At 40.8% G+C, this 18,844-nt stretch overlaps 2 protein-coding genes across 2 annotated transcripts in view; one reads left to right on the forward strand and one right to left on the reverse strand.

The window, feature by feature from the left end:
* Window positions 1-16,117, forward strand: part of LOC100679356 — a 218,697-nt gene extending 202,580 nt beyond the window's left edge. Inside the window, exons 3-6 of the mRNA XM_003425814.5 lie at window positions 8,717-8,867; window positions 11,551-11,819; window positions 11,907-12,454; window positions 12,541-16,117. Coding sequence (XP_003425862.1) covers window positions 8,717-8,867; window positions 11,551-11,819; window positions 11,907-12,454; window positions 12,541-12,949 — 1,377 coding nt within the window. The 3' untranslated portion in view covers window positions 12,950-16,117. The remainder of the gene's footprint in view (window positions 1-8,716; window positions 8,868-11,550; window positions 11,820-11,906; window positions 12,455-12,540) is intronic.
* Window positions 4,688-5,852, reverse strand: LOC116416379 ((11Z)-hexadec-11-enoyl-CoA conjugase-like). Its single transcript, XM_031924608.2, has 3 exons — window positions 5,651-5,852; window positions 5,113-5,575; window positions 4,688-5,039 (listed from the first exon to the last, which is right to left on the reverse strand). The coding sequence occupies exons 1-2, from the start codon at window positions 5,771-5,773 to the stop codon at window positions 5,366-5,368; spliced, it is 333 nt and encodes a 110-aa protein (XP_031780468.1). The 5' UTR covers window positions 5,774-5,852; the 3' UTR covers window positions 4,688-5,039; window positions 5,113-5,365.
* Window positions 16,118-18,844: the final 2,727 nt, after the last annotated feature.

Here is an 18,844-nt window from a genome sequence, read left to right on the forward strand (position 1 = left end):
TTTTTTTTATACTTTTATTTGCATGCAATGCATACGAGTTTCAAAGGATTTTTTTTCATCGAAAATCCTAATTAGCGAGCTACACTGCTCCGTGAAAAAATGTCGATTATAAAACAACCCCAAGAACCAGATAGACGGAGAAAAATCGAGCCCTGAAAAGGCAACACCCGGTACCAGAGAGCCACCAGTAGATCAGAAAGAAAGAAAAGGAGAGCGCGTGTCGCCGTCGCGTGACCGCAAGCCTCCGCGAAAGATCGTCTTCTCTCTCAGCAGCGGCGATGAACCTCGTTATTTCTGCCGCTCTGCTGCTCTACTGTCGTCTTGTAGCACCTAAGCCGAGAGTTACCGCGAAAAATGGAAAAAAAGCGCAAAGTTGCAGCTCTGCACCAGATGTTCTTGCACGCGAGGGAAAACGGATGCACGAGAATGAGAGTTTATGCTCGATGATTTTGCATAAGTTGGAATAAATTGTTCGGGATCTTGATTGTGTTCATTGATGGAGGAATTTTTGTGGCTATTGAGAAAGATAGGATTTGATTGCGCTTGAGAGGGGAAAACACTGGAGAAATTACACGGATATAGTTTGTATGGAAGTTTAATAAGAATTTATTGGATGATACGATTTCAAGCTGGTTTTGGTAGAGAATTTTTCTTTTATCTTTGTATTTATTCCTATAAGTAGTCTATTTCGTACTTGGGTAGTGAATCAGCCATATCAGTGAATTTAATAATAAACAGCATCGTATTAAACATTATTTAAAGTTTAAATGTCGATAAAGTAGGTACTGCTGCTTCTTTATGTTGATTACCGTAAGAAGGTAACGTCAAATCAGTGTATTGCTTCCTATGTTGTTGACGCTTCTGTCAAAATATATCTTATGAAATTCAAACCATGCGAGGAAGACACCGAAAATATTAATGTTTTATTTTACAACGATCATGCAAGCAATAATTCCTTTGTCATCTTGATAATCAGCAAATTTAAAAACACGGCGTAGTCCTCCTGATATCGTCTTCTACCAGAGAACCGTCGCCGTGTCTCCTCGCGTGACCTATGACAACCGAGGGCGAGGCCTTTTTCAGATCATAGGCCAATCCACAATAGGCCAGAAACTCGAGTAATCTCGTACTCAGACCTTTCGAGTAACCGAATTCGGACATGCCGCAGTCCTGAGGAAAGATGTGATGGTAATTGTGCCAACCGTCACCGGCAGTTGCCCAGTCCGCTACCCATGATTGCGTTGGCTTTATTCTCCTGAAAATAAATAGTTTGTTTCACATTGTAAAAATAAATGAGTAGAATTAATAATTTGAAACATTACTTGTCCACTGGTTTCATTCCGTATGCATGAGCAAATGAGTTGACAGTCGATGTGAGATGCAGAATAACTGCGTATCTGAAGAAGTAGTTGACGAACAGCGATAACCAGAAGTCTTCACCCCAGCCGTACACCGGCACGAGAGTGGGTATCATGAATGTGATCAAGATGTGTAGCGGACGTAGATATCTGTATGGTAAAGATTGCATAAATGTAAAATTTAACTTTAAGGAAACTTGCTCCAATAAAAAGCTCCGAATCTGCATCTGATTCTATAATTTACATTGATTTGTCAAATCTCTTAGCAGTAGTCATGGGCGAACAAAAAAAAAATTGTCACTAACAGCTTTCTTTAAGCAATACAAGACCCGTCTTATCAAAATTTCCGCTCGATCGCACTCGGCGCGCAGCACAAAAGAAGAAAAAGTAGCAGTAGTAGAAGAGAAGCGACATCGGAAAAACTTTACTTCTTCTGAAACATGACGATCTTATCCTCCTTGAGATCGGTCACATCGATGAGCTTTCCTTTCTCCAGGACGAGGGGATGCTTGTGAACTAGAAGCCAGGTCGTGTGCGAGAAAAAGAAGCCTCGGCTGGCGTTGTACGGATCGGCGTCCGTGTCGGTGAATTTGTGATGCAGCCGGTGATCTCTCGCCCACCAGTAGACGTGGTTCTGCGGTAAATTGATAATAAGCGGAAAGTGTACACGGACCCTTTATTTCAATTTCTTTCTGTCTTTTTTTTTGTTCGACTTCGACAATGACATCGAGAGGACAATCCCCGCGAGTGAATTATTGATTCGGACGCGTGGGAGTTGAGACAAAGGAATTACACAGGGAGCTTATGTTGTGTAATAGATTTTGGATGAAGACAAAGGAACTTATAATGCGGCTGTAAATTATTTGGTAATACAGATCGTGTTATACCTGTCCCGACATCGTGTGAAAGAAGACCAGAAGCAGCTGCAGAGCTTTCGTGGCTTTGAAGCTTTTGTGCGAGTAGCCACGATGAGATCCTAGTACTACTCCTTGTCCGCTCAGGAAACCCGTGATCCAAGCTAAAACATAGATAAACTAATAAATATAAGTAATTTACTTGTACCAACATTTTTACGATTATTTCTTACCCCATATAAAAGTTTTCCATGTAATTTTGAACAGGAAGCAATACCCTCCGTAAAGTCCCATGATTTGCAACAATGTGTAGAGGAATACGAAACGCCATCTGTACCGATGTCGATAATTGAAGTCTGTGGTCAGCTTATAAGTTTTAATGCCATTTTCGTCGTAATGGTCGCAACGTTTTTTGAGTTCCTTATCCATTATCGATTTATAATTGTACGCGTGATGAAACTTATGAGCACAACTTTGCGCTTTGGCGATCTGCGCGCGACTAACTATCATCGGTACATCACTTATATTTGTATGCACATAATGCGGTCGAAAGAAAGTGTAGCTGTCGCCATGAAAGATTTTCCTCGTTATTATAATAAATAATAAATGCAAGGAAGTGACATCGAGCGATATCCACTATAAACGACGAATTTACCATTAATCAATTTATTTTGAATTAAAATTTTTTAAACTATTCAAGTTTTCATGCATATAGTTAATTTAAAAAATCTAATAGGTTGAGAGCAATTAAATAAGTAAAAAGCGTATAACTTAAGGTTTAATAAAAATTATTTATTTACAAGTAGCCATCCTTCGTATAATTAAGAACTAATAATTTTGTGTGATCCATCACCGTGTCGTGCTGAATGAGCTATGACGACGTGATCGGAAGCTTTCTTGAGATCATATGCATAGCCATGTTTAGCAAAAAATTCAATAGACCACGTGCTTAATCCCTTTCCGTATCCGAATTCTGATAAACCGTAGTCCCAAGGAAAGCAATGGTGAAAATTGTGCCATCCATCACCGCCAGTTGCCCAGTGTACAATATTTGACATTACAGGTCTTATTCGCCTAAAAATGACCCATCATATTAATTGTCAAACATCAATTTACCGTTGCTATTTAAAATACTTACTTGTCGAATGGCTTATTTCCATATGTGTGACCAAATGAGTTGATAGTAGAAATTGTGTGGAGAACGATCATGTATCGAAGGCAGAAGGCCACGTTGAATGAAATCCATAGATTTTCATCCCATAAGTAGTACGGGACCAAAATTGGAAATAAGAATCCAATGAGGAAGAAAAGTTCGGGAAAATACCTAAAGAAAGTCGTTATATAGTTGAAATAATAAAGACATCAAGTTTTATAAAAAATTATCAAATCATTGATCGATGCTTACTTGCGTTGGAACATAATCCATTCATCGTCTAACAAGTCCGATACGTCAATACCTTTAGATTTCTCCATTACAGCCGGATGTTTTTTAACGAGAAACCAACCCGCATGCGCAAAAAAGAATCCGCGCGATGCATTGTAAGGGTCAGCATCCGTATCCGTGTATTTGTGGTGAACTCTGTGATCCCTTGCCCACCAGAAAATAGAATTCTGCGTAAAAAAATACATCGATTAATTAAATTATTCACTATTGTAACAGTTATGACATATACTAACTTGTCCGGCCATAGTTTGGAAAAATATAAAAGCTAATTTTAAAGCTTTGGTTGGCTTGAAACTTCGATGCGAGTAAGCACGATGAGCTGCTAAAACTGTGGCTTGGTTATTTAACACCGCCAATACAGCAGCTAAGAAAAAAAAATATCGTGAACAAAGTACTTATGTGGATATTGATAATTTTAAACATTCTTACCCCATACGACGGTTGCAAGCTTGGCGCCGTTAAAACAGTAATAAAGTCCAAAAAGTGCACCGACGTGCCATATAATGAAAAAAAGATAAACACTCCAATGTTGCTTTTTAAACTTGTAATTCATGTCCGTTCCAAGCTTTCGCAGATCTGTCTCCTCCGCTTCGGAATCAACTTCCTTAACGAGTTTCGGAGTTTCATCCTCAATAAGTGTACTTTTGCAACTTTCATAAGATTTAAACAAATCTTCCAAAACTTCTTCGATACCGGTCTGAGACATCTTTGAATTTTGAAATTACGAAGATCAACTGGATTTAAGTCAGTTAATGATGTTCATTTGCTTTCTTTTATATACTCACTCAATCGAATAGTAGGGGTCGAGGAAAATCGGCGCATGACCATTGTATGGTAATATAAGAAGGCGTTAAAAAATGTAAATTCGATAATTATTTATCTGTCTTATTTATGAAATAATTATATTTTAAATTTCCATCAATTCATTGACGTCCAAATTATTTTTAGAAGATATTTAGCCTTCGTTAGATAGAAAGTTCAACTTGTTTTTATAATATAAGGATATTTATAAAATAATATTTAGTTCTCGGTTATTTTTTGTTCATAGTTGAACACAAGTATTTTCTATTTATTTTACTTATTACAAAAAAGATACAAAAATGTTTTTGTATGAATTATTTTGTTTTAATGCCGCAATCCTCTGGGGTTATAGTGCCATCACCATGCCGTTGGCTGTGTTTGTATATGAGTTCAGGACTCGGCTTTCTTAAATCGTAAGCTACTCCCATTCGAGCCAGGAGTCGTAATACTCTTGTTGAAAACCCTGTTGAGAATCCAAATTCATCCATCGCATGGTCCCAGGGAAAGATGTGGTGGTAGTTGTGCCAGCCATCGCCAAACGTAACAATGTGAGCAAATTGCGACTGATTTGCCGTAATTCTCCTGCAATTTTAATTGTATACCATCATGCATTATTGAACTAAAAATATCAAATGATTAAAGAGATGTTGCTTACATGTCAAACGGCTTAGTTCCATACATATGTGCAATTGAATTAATGCACCACGTTGCATTGAGTGTGTGTACGTATCGGTAGACAAATACCGTGAAGAAAGAAGTCCAGATATTTTCATTCCAAAAATAAACGGGTACTGCCACCGGAAGTATAATGTTGAACAAGAAAAATATTGGGATAAAGTACCTGAAAATTGTGTATCATTTAGTCTCAGGTTTAATTTACTCACAGCAAGTTACGTGGAGATTACTTCTTACTTCTTCTGAAACATAATTAGCTTATTAGACTCTATATCTGACATGTCTATAGTGGCTCCTTTTTCGAGTACCAACGGATGCTTTTTCATCATCATCCATCCGACGTGAGAGAAGAAAAAGCCTCTTCTAGCGTTGTAGGGATCAGCATCAGTATCTACGAATTTATGGTGCAATCTGTGATCCCGTACCCACCAATGAATGTGGTACTGAAATTAAATGTTCCTTTTTTGCAATTTATCTATGAATTTAGTCCAAAAATTGATTTGATTCATCGTACATACCTGTCCTGATATAGTTTGGAGAATAATAACCAAGACTTGACCGAAAGTGGTTAGTTTAAATGAATTGTGCGAGAATCCGCGATGAGATCCTAAAACAATACCTTCTGCGCCTGCAAGGCCCATTATGCATCCTTAAATCAAACATTTGTCCTTAAAGTATGTGTCCAAATTGTTTATCGTGAAATTATTGAGTAATGTATAAAATTACCCCATATAAAAGTTAGTAATTTTAGTCTAAAGGTGACGGTCAAATATAATCCGTAAAGTGCGCCAACGTGTAAAATTGCTAATGCTATTGCGAATTTTGGTAACAATTGATGCTTATAATTAGGGTCAGTGGTCATTTTGTATTTTTTGACACTATCTTCATCATATACTTCGTTCCCTGGCTCGACCCTCTGAAATTAAATTTAATTTCAGCTATATAGATTTTCATATCGTATATATTTGTTTAAGTTTATTAACTCACGTCATCATCGTTTGCCATCTTTGTCTGCCCCTCCATGTATGTACTTCCGTTCGGCACCATTTTGAATAACTTTCTCGAAATTAGAATTTCGATTTACCAAGAGTACTCTTCTCTCAGGGCGGAGTATCGTTCACTGCACACCTATACGTGAATGAAAATTTCCTTATATACTCCGATCAAGGAAACGTATCGTCTCGATTTATAAAATTAACTAATAAACAAATGACGCCATTTCCTTATCGAGGTTCAGGGGTCGGTTATTTGTCCGATTTAAACGGAAATATTAAAATCAATTATCATATTCTTAATTTAGCCAACTTTCCCGAAGCTCGCGAGGAAAACTAACCAAAGTTATTCGAAGCTACGCGTTATCTTAAAATTCATTCCCGAAACACTTATCGACTACTTCCACGCTTATAACTTGTTATTAACTCCACTTCCTTGGAACAAGCCGTCGTGATTCAGCCTTGGCAATTACGTCATAAAGTCGATCGATTTTTTCATAAAACAAATGGCTTTTCGCTTTAGGGCCAACAATTTTCATATTACGCGCGTCTATACGTATAAGCTATACCTCGCGCACTTTTACGCATCGCGTGACAGTCGGCACGTGAGACAAACTCATTACGCCCAATTGAACTTGCCTAAGCAATTACTCGACTCGACTCAGGTGCTGCAGCTAGTATGTATTATGTACACGAGAGAAGGTTTATCGTTTACGTGATGTGTGCGAGCCGGGACCCGAATTTTCGAGAGCTGCGAAAATTATACACGGTGTAGAACAACGAGCTGGACTGGATAGTAATGACAGGGTTATTATGTTTTTTTTTTGTTCAAAAATTGGTAAGGAACTGGAAGTGTTGGAGGCTTCTTTTTTTAGCTTGATAATTACGAGACCTTGGATTTGGGTTTATGCTTCCTTCGAGAAAATAGTGTCTTTCGGAGGAGTTTGCGATTTTTCTTAAAAAACGGAATCAACGATGCACAAATGAATCACGATCGAAGACAGTCGCCAGAATCTCGCGCTTTTCCCCCAAACGGTAAACCACAAGAATGCTCAACTCGGTAGTCCTATATCCACACTCACTTTCGATTTTTGTTCACACGGTCTTCGTGATTACCAATTCACATCAGCAAGTACAACGCATCGAATAATGCGACACTTCGCATCGTCCCCGAAATCCTCTTGTACCGCGCAATGCGAAAAAAAGCGAGAGCGCGCGTAAACACCGAGAGCAAGAGTTGAGTAGCAGAAGAAAAATAAAAAAGAGGAAGCCTTCCTCTCTAAAACCCGCGGGATAAAAAGGTAAATAAAGCCCAGCTCTCTCGAAGCTCTCTTCCTCTTACTTTCCTCCCTCCGGTGTACACATATATTCGGCGGCGGCACCTGTTCGCCGACCACCTGCCGGCAGGTGCGCACCGACTGCGCTTCTGTCTTTCGTAATGTGCACACGCGGGAGACGTTCTCCTCTCTCTCTCTCTCTCTCTCTCTCTCTCTCTCTCTCTCTCTCTCTCTCTCTCTCTCTCTCTCTCTCTCTCTCTCTCTCTCTCTCTCTCTCTCTCTCTCTCTCTCTCTCTCTCTCTCTCGTGGATATGTGTGACGAGAGCCTATACTCGTATCAATTAGCCCTGAGGCTTTGTTTTGCACTCACGCTGGTGGATCTCTTTTCTCGTCTCTTTTTCCGAGGTCATTCTTGTTTACAATATGCGACCGTGAGGGGGATAACGGAGAGTCCAGTGTTTTTGAGAAAGAGGAGACACGCGAGACGGTTTTGATTTTTATCGGGAGGAAGCTTCGCTTTTCGATACCGGGAAGAGATATTATGTTTTTGGAGGATGAGAGAGTCAGTGGGCTCTCGTTGCTTCTTTTGTGCAGAGGTTCGGGGAAATCTGGTTGCGGTGCGCAGGTGTTGTTGTGCGCTGATTCCCTTTTGTAACCCTCTCAAAAATTAAAATCGGTCAACCTGCGTAATCGATACCCAGCTGTTTATCAAACCCATGCAGCCTACTAGAATCGCGTAAGGTCGAGAAGACCGTATACCTTCGTATTCCAACGCGACCACACGCCAATTTTTCGACGACGATACGATCGGACGAGCAAAGGAAAAAGCTCGCGCAATCAAAAGCCTCCTTCATGCGGCAACTCAATACGTCCTACACGTCGGAAAAGAGATATATCGGCTAGAAGCCGTCATCCTCGTGTTTATACACCGCGAGAGGTTCACAGCAGCGGTGGTTAGCTTAGCGAATCTCTCTCTCCGGGCAGCTCACCGCAGCGCTGCACACATGGCGCGCACGTCCGCGATAGCCTACTGGTATGCGAAAGTGGCTGTAGACGCGGCGACGCGCGCGCTTTACCCTCTCGTGTGCTTTTGATGGCTGCTCGGCTCCTCTGCGGGCTTGAGTTTGGTTTGGAAGATGTCGGAGTTCGCCGAAGCGTTGAATATGCCGAGGGATTGGAATCTTTGGGGTTTGTCGCTTGTCTTTTGATATACGCGCTGCGCAGGAAAATTGCTCGTTTCGGATGGATGACTCTGATATTTTTAGTACACATATTATTGGAATACGACTAATGGTGTCCGTTTCATCTGTTTCAGGCTGCGATACTCCAGCAGACTGCCGAATACATCTATCAACTCGAGCAGCAGAAAACTCAACTGCTGTCACAGAACCTACAATTGAAAAGACTGGTAGATCAACACGAAGGCGGCGAAGTGCCGACGAAGAAGCGTAAATGCGATAACCAAGGTTAGTCTCGATTCCAAAACTAAAAATATCTGTATTATAATTACTCAATTCCAAAGTCTCCCTGGCAGAACCGAAGGGAAAATTACTCCGCAGACTCAATCCCAGATTCCTCTCTTCAAAAATCCCACGGCTGCGCAACCATCGAAATAATCGAATCCCAAAGTACAGGATACGCGATAATACACCCGACCGCATCATCATCCGGACCACCACCTCGATCTCTCGTAACCGTAATTTCGAACTGGCTCATCGACACTTTTAATTCCACCGATCCACTCCCTCTTCGTTGCGATTCTGTATCCCGACTAATGACACTTAATGATCAGCGGCTCGTCCCTTGGCTCGTTCTTCCGTCCGGCCAGTGGTCGTTTTGACAAATTGCTCTCCGTACGCAGAATCCGGAATGAATTTCGCGCTCGCGCGCGGGCCAATTTCGCGCGCGCGAATTTCGTGCGTTATAGCGCGATGCTTAGCTGCAAATGCGTCGAGTGTGTGTGTGTGTGTGTGTGTGTGAGAGAGAGAGAGAGAGAGAGAGAGAGAGAGAGAGAGAGAGCGAAGTGTATAGAAGGGGAGGAAATGGAATAACGCGCGAGAGCAAAGGGAGATTTGTGGGGATACTCCGCAGTCCGAAGCTCGGATTTGTACCTTTAGGATGGCTTCAAAGGAAATTTACGATTCATTTACATCGGGGTTAACAAATATTTGGGATTTATTTTTCGCAAGTTCTTTTTATTGATTATTCGAAGATCCATATATTTTTATTTTTTCGCTGCTTGAAAACGTTCGTCGCTTTGATCGTGTTAAAATATAAACTTCGAGTTCACGAAGAAAAAAGATTTGCCAGATTATAGCGGCGTGTGAACATGAAAATCGTAGACTCCTATACAGAGTTTTATTCAGGACGAAAAAAAATTCCAAACACCCGCTACTTCCGAGAAATCTCGACGAAACGCTAGTCACACATGCACGAAAAGTGCTCGTGAGCTAAAGAAAGAAAAAATTAAAAACTCAAATGAGCCGAGGAGAAAGAGAACTACGTTATCAGAGCAGCTCGTAATTTCGATGCATTACGCGGAACTGACCCGGCGAATATTTGAAGAAGCAATTAACAACAGCGAGCGTACGCTTATTACGATTAATTTAGCGGAACTTTTTTTTCTCCCTCGTTGCGCTCGCGTGCGCCAGCACTCAATTACCTGAATTATCGATTAATCGAAGGCAGTGTGCAAATTGAAGCCAGCGCGCTTGAGGAAAATTTAAGTACTCATCAGAAGTGTGTACTCTTTTCAACGGGACCCTCGAGTATAAACTCAAATAGTATAACGAGATGTTTAAAACAAAAATGAATATCTGTGTAAACAAGTTCAAATAAAGTCACTATATACAGTAAAATAGAGGTAATAAGGAAGCAGCAAGGGGCCATTACACAATCAAAAGAAAATCATCGCTTCGAACCATTCTCTCTTTCTATTTTTATTTACACAGACCGGCCAGCGGCGATACAGCACACGACGGGGGTGGCGCGTTCGTTCCGCCGAGAGAGAGAGAGAGAGAGAGAGAGAGAGAGAGAGAGAGAGAGAGAGAGAGAGAGAGAGTGAGAGAGAGAGAGAGAGAGATTCTTATCGCAACGACAATTACCCACGACTTTTCGCGGCGCGGTGATTCATGCAGCATAACGCCGCCTGCGAAATTAAAATTACGCCCCCGGGAAGCAAAGCAACGCGTCAGACTCCTTTTTAGTGGGTGGCTCGCTCGTGCGCTACCGATTCGCATTATGAAAATATATGAAATCAAAAACACACAGGCGGCGGCACACGTGCGGCCCTTATCTTCGGCGCTTAATTTTTCCGATTTAACGGAGTGCGATGACGGTTATTCGAACGGGATCCCTCTCGCGCTCGGAAGGCGCTCTTATCTTTATGGGAAATCGATGCTGCTGATCTTTCGTTTATTTTTCGACGATCGCCCGTAATTGAGCTTTCCCGCCGGCGGTGAGAAGGATATCGCCGCGATTGCTCGCGTAATGCGCGCGTGCTTGCGGTTCTCTGCGGTTATTTTATTGTTCAGGAGGACGATGAATGGAATCAGAATTTCCAGGTGGATCTCGGATACGATACGAGGAGATTGGGGGTGAAAGTATAGTAAACCCGGTATATAAGTACACCTATAGCATACAGCTCGATCTTATCCAAAGCAACGCCAACACGTGCAGTACAAGATGAACGACGACATAGAAGCCGCGGCAACATCCGACTCCCGAAAACGAAATCGCTTCCTGCCGAGCTCATACACATATCCTTCCCGGTGCAGCACCGCGGGCCTCGTTTTTCGCCATTACACGGCGGCCCTCTCTGTACGTGTCGATGCTTATCCGCGAAATTTATCGCGTACGCTCGAGCTTAGCTATGACTTTTGTTTTTGTTCCCAGAAAATTATGTTACGCTCCTGCGCACTTTACTGCTTCCTTCACTGGCGCCGCCGCCAGTTGCTCGCGTTTAATCGCTCGCGCTGCATAATGCGTGTGTGCCAAGGTATTATGTCGGCTGCAGTACGGAGATTGCGAAAGCGACTGCGTGGGTGGAGTCTATCGGGATTTTTCGCGATTACGACGATTCGACGCGTCGAGTGTGATTTACGACTCGGGAGAAAGTTGTATGTTTAACGTGAAAATTGTTCTTTCCAGGTGTGGTGGTGAGTCTCCCGGTGCACGTGAGCGAAAGTGGCGACGAAGGCCTGGGCAGTATGTCTCCGGAGCCGTTGTCGGTGATAACTGTATCGGCTGATGGTCACGCCTCGGTCGCGAGCAACGAGGTGGCCGAGCTCAAGCGACAGCTCGAAAGGGAACGCCTCGCCAGGGCCCACCTCGAGAAGGAGATGCGCGCCATTCAGAACCAACAGATTTATCCCGAACGCTTCCGAGAGGAGCAGATCATGACTTATCAACCCCACGAGGTATCGTATACATTCTTTTGAATTCCAATAATTTAGTCGAGTACTTATCTTCGTACTATAGAACGTTTCTCTAAAAAAATTCCCCAGGTGATCGAGCACACGAACAACATCATACCGCCGCTCGTCGAGGACAGCAGCATGCCCGAAGAGCTGCAGCTAGTTTCGGTAGTGTCGGTGCCGACGGTGGGCTCGACGCAGACGGTGGAGACGAGCAACGCCGACTCGAATACGCCGCCGCTCTCGCCCCAGCCCGGTTGCGAGGTAATCGTCCCCAGCAACGGTGGCGATTCAATCAAGGAGGTCAGCGTTGACGAGCTCCTTCAGATCGAGTCGCGGCCGAACAGCCCGAAGGTCGTGGGTTTCACCGGTGTCCAGGTCTTCGCGTCGGCGCTCGACGATCAAACGAGTTCCGGCTCGTTCAGCCCCGGGACCGTTGCCTACACCACGAGTCTACCGGTGGTCAGCGCTGCTGCCGTTGTCGGAGCTGCCGATTTTAAGGGGACGTCGGCGGCGCAGTTCATTACGGCAAGCCCCTCGAGACCTTTCTCCCCCGATCTCGACAGCAGTCAGCAGCAGAGGCTGCCCAGCGTTTTGGAAGCTGCTATCAAGGCTGAGCCTAAGGTCGAGGTCGAAAGGTGAGTCGAAGTTCTATTTTGCGGTGCGAATCCGCTCAGTTGGCTGTTTTTTCTTTATTAACGATCTTTACCCCGGTGTAACGCAGGTTGCCATCGCCGTCGAATTCACTGGACGACGGAACGCCGCAGACGCGGCTCTACCTGGCCAACACGTCGCGCCAGAACCTCGAGACGATAGTCGAGGCGATCCGTCACCTCGAGGGTGACCACTTGTTCAGCGACGAGCCTGCCCAGGACGTACCCCTGGCATTGACAAACAAGCCCAGCGGGTCGACCGTCGTTAAAAAGCAGCGGATTCTTCATGCGGACGTCAACGACTTCCTCCTGTTCCATAAGACAACGACGGCGCCGCCGCAGCAGCAGCAGCAGCAACAATCCACCACCACGTCGTCGACAAGCTCGAACTCCGCGACGACCGCCGGCGCGACAGCGTCTGTGCAGGCTACGCAACAGACGCAGCAGCGACCCGGGGTTATCGTCGTCAAGCACTCGTGATCCGTCGCCCCGCGCTCCAAGCAGCACTAGCTCCGGTACCGAATGAGTCATCGTCAGCGTCACCCCTGGCCTCACCGCCGCCGCGACGATAGCGTCAAGTCGCGACGCGCACTCTGAGTCTCTTTCACGGACTGCGCTCGTCTGGATAATCGCCCTTGAGCTTTCTCGACCGTTCTTGCTTTGGCTGCTTTCGTTTGACGAGTCGTTAGCCTGATGAGAGACTTTGTGTTTCATTCGAGTGCTTGGACCACGATGTTCAAATTGTTCAAAAGACGAATAAGATTATCTTTGGTGACTCTTAAAGATTCCCACTTCGTATAAGCAATGAGTTTTGCGCGCGAATTTTATTCTAGCTACTGGAAATTTCAATGTGATGAAGTAACTATATTTTGAAATGAACAAACCAAATGTAGAATTTGTGGCGCATGATTTTTAAAATTATTGTGCAAAATAATCACATTTTGTTTCTTTCATTACACGATGGAAAATACTGTGCAGCAGAAGAAAAACGCATTTGCAGTACGTTTTAGAATAGCATTCGCATCGCATAAGCGCATTTAGATTTCCTACACTCTCGTCATTTTATTTTACTTTTTTCCTCAGTACGGTTTTCTATGTTCTTCCTTGTAAATATTACTGATTTTTTTAAGTTTCTCTGCGCGAGATTAAGCGTTTTGATAAGTAAAGAGAAAATAAAATTGAGGATAAAGAAAGCAAGGATGGTCGAAAGAGAACAATAGCGAGGAATGCGTAGATTATGTAGAATTACTTTTTTTTTCATTTAAAGTATAAGCTTAGGCTTAAAACTTTAAAACAGTACCACCACGATGATTCTAGTAAGTTAAGAAAGTGGTAACGTGCACGTACACGCTTACGGGTTCGAATAAGTTTATACACATGTACGTATAAATATGAAAAACCCGTGGCAAGCGTACATCCATGTTTTTCTTACATTGTTATAAACATAAAGTTATGTGCGTGCAAAATAATAAAGTATACAGAGAGAGAGAGAGAGAGAGAGAGAGAGAGAGAGAGAGAGAGAGAGAGAGAGAGAGAGAGAGAGAGAGACAAAGAATTAGCACTTGGACGAAATACATACAAAATTGTAAAGGCGAAGCTGGAAAGAAGAAAGAGGGATGATTTGTAAGTTTTTATACGCGTTTTTTCATATTTTGCGAAAAGACGTTCGGAATGTAAGTCGGATCTGCATCGCTCTTTCTTCGATTTCGGTAAAAAAGGGGCACCCACTATGTCGTTTTTGTTCTTACTTTCGTTCTCGTGAAGCGGCGGTGGGCGATGTGAAAATTTCATTTAAACGTATAATCTGTGCCAAATAATGGAGTCCGTGGCTTTTGTTCCTTCGTAGGTGTTATAACGGATAGTGCGACCGACTGACTCAAAATCACGAGTGTAAAAGCGAGAATGTGAGAGTGAGAGCGAAGCCTCTGTTCATATGCTATTTACGACACTTTACATTTGATTTGTTTTTTTTTTCCTTTCTTTGTGCATCCTTTTACTGACTTTGAGCGTTGTAATAATTGCCAGTTTACTATCACGTAGAGGCATAATCTGAGTTTTTTCAAGAAATACACAAACTAAGTGAAAAATATACTTCGAACTTTTATTAACAATGGAAATGCAAAAGATTGCACACTTGTTTGTGACGACCAATTGTCGTTGATTCTTTACGAAAGAGGAAGGCAAAAATGTACGAGTTTAAGTAAAACACACTTAGGAGTTAGTGCGTAGTAGTTTATGCATAGCGTTTAAAATTAATATGTTAAGGTATCTTATATGTCTCTTAATTGATAAGGAAACCCTATACAATATTGTTTAAGTCGTCGCTGAAGACAAACACCGCGATTTTAAGATTTAAGCAAAGAAAATACAACATTTATAAGCTAAGGACAGTTTAAAATAGCGCGATAAATACGTAGGAATTGTTAGAGCGACGAGAGTGAGTGAGCATTGTGTGTTTGAGTCGAAATACTTGCGTGAGTATGAGCCATTGATAAATGACGCGAATTTACCTGAATAGAGTTACGATGCTACCGATGTCGTTGACGCATACAAACAATGACGCATAAAAGAAAGAAAAGTCGAGAAACATAACCAAAATATTGGTCGCGTTTCATTTTTCCTTTTTGAATTTTGGTGTTGCATATTCAAACTGTTTTAAAGGAAGAAAGTATATCGATGTGCGGTTTGACGTTTGCGATTCTTGTGACGTGAGCGGTCAAAAGTTTATACAGATGAAAAAAAAAATGTTAAAGAGTACGAATCGCACTTTTGTTAGTCCTCTCACTCGCAGAATCACAAATGCTCTTGCACTGCTGTTTTCTTCGTTGTATCAACACGAGTTAATAAAAACTCAATTTATATGTCGGCCGATGCGCTAAGGTAAATACATAAATAAAAATTAAAGGGGCGACTCTGGCGATTTCTTATAATCACTTAAATAAAACTTGTATGTGTTCCAGACTAAACTGGCAAAAAAATCAGTATCTCGCCAGAGTGCCGCCTTAAGGAAAGATGTAAATGCGGCAAGATAACTTGCGAGATGGCGTGCGTCGTAATTACTATAGCGTTAGTAGATTTAGGGTTCCCAAGATCATGGTTGGCATTTGAACCGGTACCTCGGTGAAGCAAAGACGAAACGAAAGGATAAATTTTCCAATTCAGCGAGGACCACTGAAGGCCTAATAAAAAAGGAAAAGCGACACGAACACATTTGAGAACGCACGTTCGACGACAAGCATTTGGATCAAGTTAATGCGCGCACTCGTTTTACAATCAGATTTTAAAACACTTTTTTCATTTTATCAGTTCATCATGTACAAAAGAGACAACATTTTATATCTTTTTGAATAATTGGTAAAATAAATCGCGGCATTTTCTCTCTCGTTGGCGAGATCCATTGCACAGACGTGCAAGCTATTGCGACCTGTATTTGCTTAAGAAAACGGACTAATATTTTTATGTATCGTTGTTTCGAATTAGTTATTCGTTACATATAAAAATCGCAGTAGTTTCATAAAATAAGAAAAATAAAGGCTCGTCGAACGGCGGCGACAAATACTCCCCTTGGCCGTCAAATGCGCAACGGCATATGCGCTCTTTGTATACGAAAATTTAATTAAAATAAAGATAATTTGTAAAAAAAGTAAATCGCGCATACGTGTCACAAGCGTAAATGGTATGTTTAATAAGCATTTAGTGAGATCCTCGTAAGCTGAAACGGTTTTTCTAACTTGGCGCTTTAAGTAATAATACGTCGTTTCGTATTTATTTTTACTTTATGTATTCTATTTTCTTTTTTTGTTGTTTATGTATTGCACATTTGATTGTTAGGCGTCATGGATTAAGTACGTCGGCGTGTATTTCAGCTTACAACGAGCTTTAACATGTTTTTTTTCTACATGCGTTATGTAAATTTTGCGTATGCTTAAGCTATTTATTATTCAGAGATTCTATTCGTTATAAATTTAACTATACCAACATTATTGCGAGAAATAATTTTTAGGCAAGGGAATCGGAATCCATGCGAAATATGATGAATTTCAATCATATGTGAGGATAATTAGAAATACACGTCAACGTTGTAATATCAAATTTTTGCGACAGGCTTTATAGATACCGAAGTCAAATTCGTTGCTGTAACGCTGATTTTTGCACAGCTCAAAATTCGATGTTCCGAAAGTATTAAAGTCATGCTTGTGATTTGTAAATTAAAAAAATTATTAAAACGCGCACGAAATTGGCTTCGGTAACCTTTTGATATTAAATAAGATAAAAGAAAAAAGCCTGATATTTACGTATGTAGGATTATAAGAGATAAAAGGATAAAACCATCTGACACATTGACTCCGCATTCGCATAAGTTCGAGAATCAACTAATTCATAAAACAAACGTTCTTAAAGTAAAAGATTTTCTAACGCATTTCGCATCTTGCTCAAGTGTTGCTATGTTTCGAACAGAAACGTTTGAGCAATCCTTGTGGGAAAATGAGGCTGAAAATTATTTTTGATTTCTTAAGATAGAAAAACGATTTCTTTATACAAAAACGAACGAATTTCTACATCGGTATAGCAGACTCTATTCTTTTTTATTGTTTTTTTTTATTGTAGTATTAAGTATATAGATGACCTCGCATACGACTGTTGCGGACATAACGATAATAAAAACTTAACAGAAACTGCAAATTTTTCGTGGAGTTAGAATAAAAGAAAGCGAAATCAGCAAATCCTTAAAAAGTTCGTTGTTTATGGCAAATGGCGACTGGAGACAATTCCCTTTAATTATTTTGAAGATCAAATTCAAAATCACTGTTCATAGCATTATTGTCAAATATTATCTATTCTTGCTTAATCAAACAGATCAGAAGCCAAACTGAATTGGCGCTTATAGGTACAACGTTTTAATGAAAATGAAACTGTTCGTTTCCTTTAATTTTGATCATTTTGTGCCGTTATTAAATCACCAATAATTTATAAACTCTAAAAATAAACTTTTTGTAATAAAAATCTATTGCGATAATAATTTTCTGCTTAATTTCAATTGTAACAAAAATATAGATTTCTTACTCCACTAATTTTTGTGCTTTTATTAATAAAAGAAAAAAATTTCTTTGTAACGATCTATCTTGCAATCGGTCGCCACGTGTCTATAATAAAATACACATACAGTTTAAGCGACAAAGAATAACAAAAATAATAAAGATAATTCTAGATTGAGAGCAAGAGATGCAGAGTGCAAGCGTGCGAAGTAGATTAAATACGGAATACAACAACACAAGCAAGTAAAACCGCGGGCTTTGTCGAAGAAAAAAAATTTACTAAACAGAACTTAGAAAATGTCGGGGTGAACATTTCAGGTGCAGAGAGAAAGAGAAAATGATGAGAGAATACATAGATAATACACGATTGTACACACGATACACGAAACACACACTGTTTTTGTATTCTAGCCAAGATTATTCGGAACTTGCATAACTTTAGTTTTTATTTTTGTTCTGCTTTTTTTTTGCGTGAAGAACGGACAATTTTTAAACGAACGAACAAATGTCATTGAATGCTTTCACTGCATGTTTGAGTATTCAAATAGAAATATCGTCAAATTTCACAAAATCACAAAATAAAACAAAGAAATGAAAATTAGATAATGTATAGACATTGCTACTAATAATGATGAACGAGCTTTTTGAAATACGACTGAACAAGAAAGCTGCATTCATGTTTTACTAGAGAGAAACAGATATAAATGGTAACTCCACACATTCTTACAAGAGTACAGAAATAGAAAGAACTGTTATAAACTTAAGGTGCGTTTAACAAAGAGTAAAACAAAATAATAATAAAAACCGAAAGTAGAGCAAAAAGTGTAAACAAATTGTCGAAAAGTTCCTCGACCGAGGTGTGTTTATATGTCTTGCGAAGGAATTTCACTTTTCATAGATAACGAACTGACTGCCATTATCGGAAAACGTGAAATGAACGATCGTCTACCGGTGGCATTTTTTTACTGATCAAACCTCCGTTGTACATGTACAGAACGATGCGTTTTTCTAATGGAAAAACGAGGTGTCGCGTATAAATAAAACTTCAAGTTCTTTTTCAAATTCCCCGTGAAACTGGGAACACGCGATCGTCATCACAACTGTTTACACACGAGAAAGAGATATATTATATATACAACGCGTGCAGATTCAACTGAAATAAAAAAAACACAAGAAAACTTGAGCTTCCTTTAAGTAATGAACGGTGTTGATACATGTTATTTAATTAATTGCCTAAGAATGTTATTTCGTGCATTGATGATTATTTTTTCTCCGAATTTTTTTTTTACTCTTAACAATCCAAAGCTACACATGTTAGTCAAGAATAGAGAGGAAATAG

The sequence above is a fragment of the Nasonia vitripennis genome, chromosome 2, assembly GCF_009193385.2.
Source record: "Nasonia vitripennis strain AsymCx chromosome 2, Nvit_psr_1.1, whole genome shotgun sequence".
In the NCBI taxonomy this organism is placed as follows: domain Eukaryota; kingdom Metazoa; phylum Arthropoda; class Insecta; order Hymenoptera; family Pteromalidae; genus Nasonia; species Nasonia vitripennis.

Coding starts and splice junctions, on each gene's coding strand:
- LOC116416379 (XM_031924608.2), bottom strand. CDS start 5,773: ATGGGCCTTGCAGGCGCAGAAGGTATTGTTTTAGGATCTCATCGCGGA. Junction 5,576..5,650: donor TCCAAACTATATCAGGACAG/GTATGTACGATG, acceptor ATTTAATTTCAG/TACCACATTCATTGGTGGGT.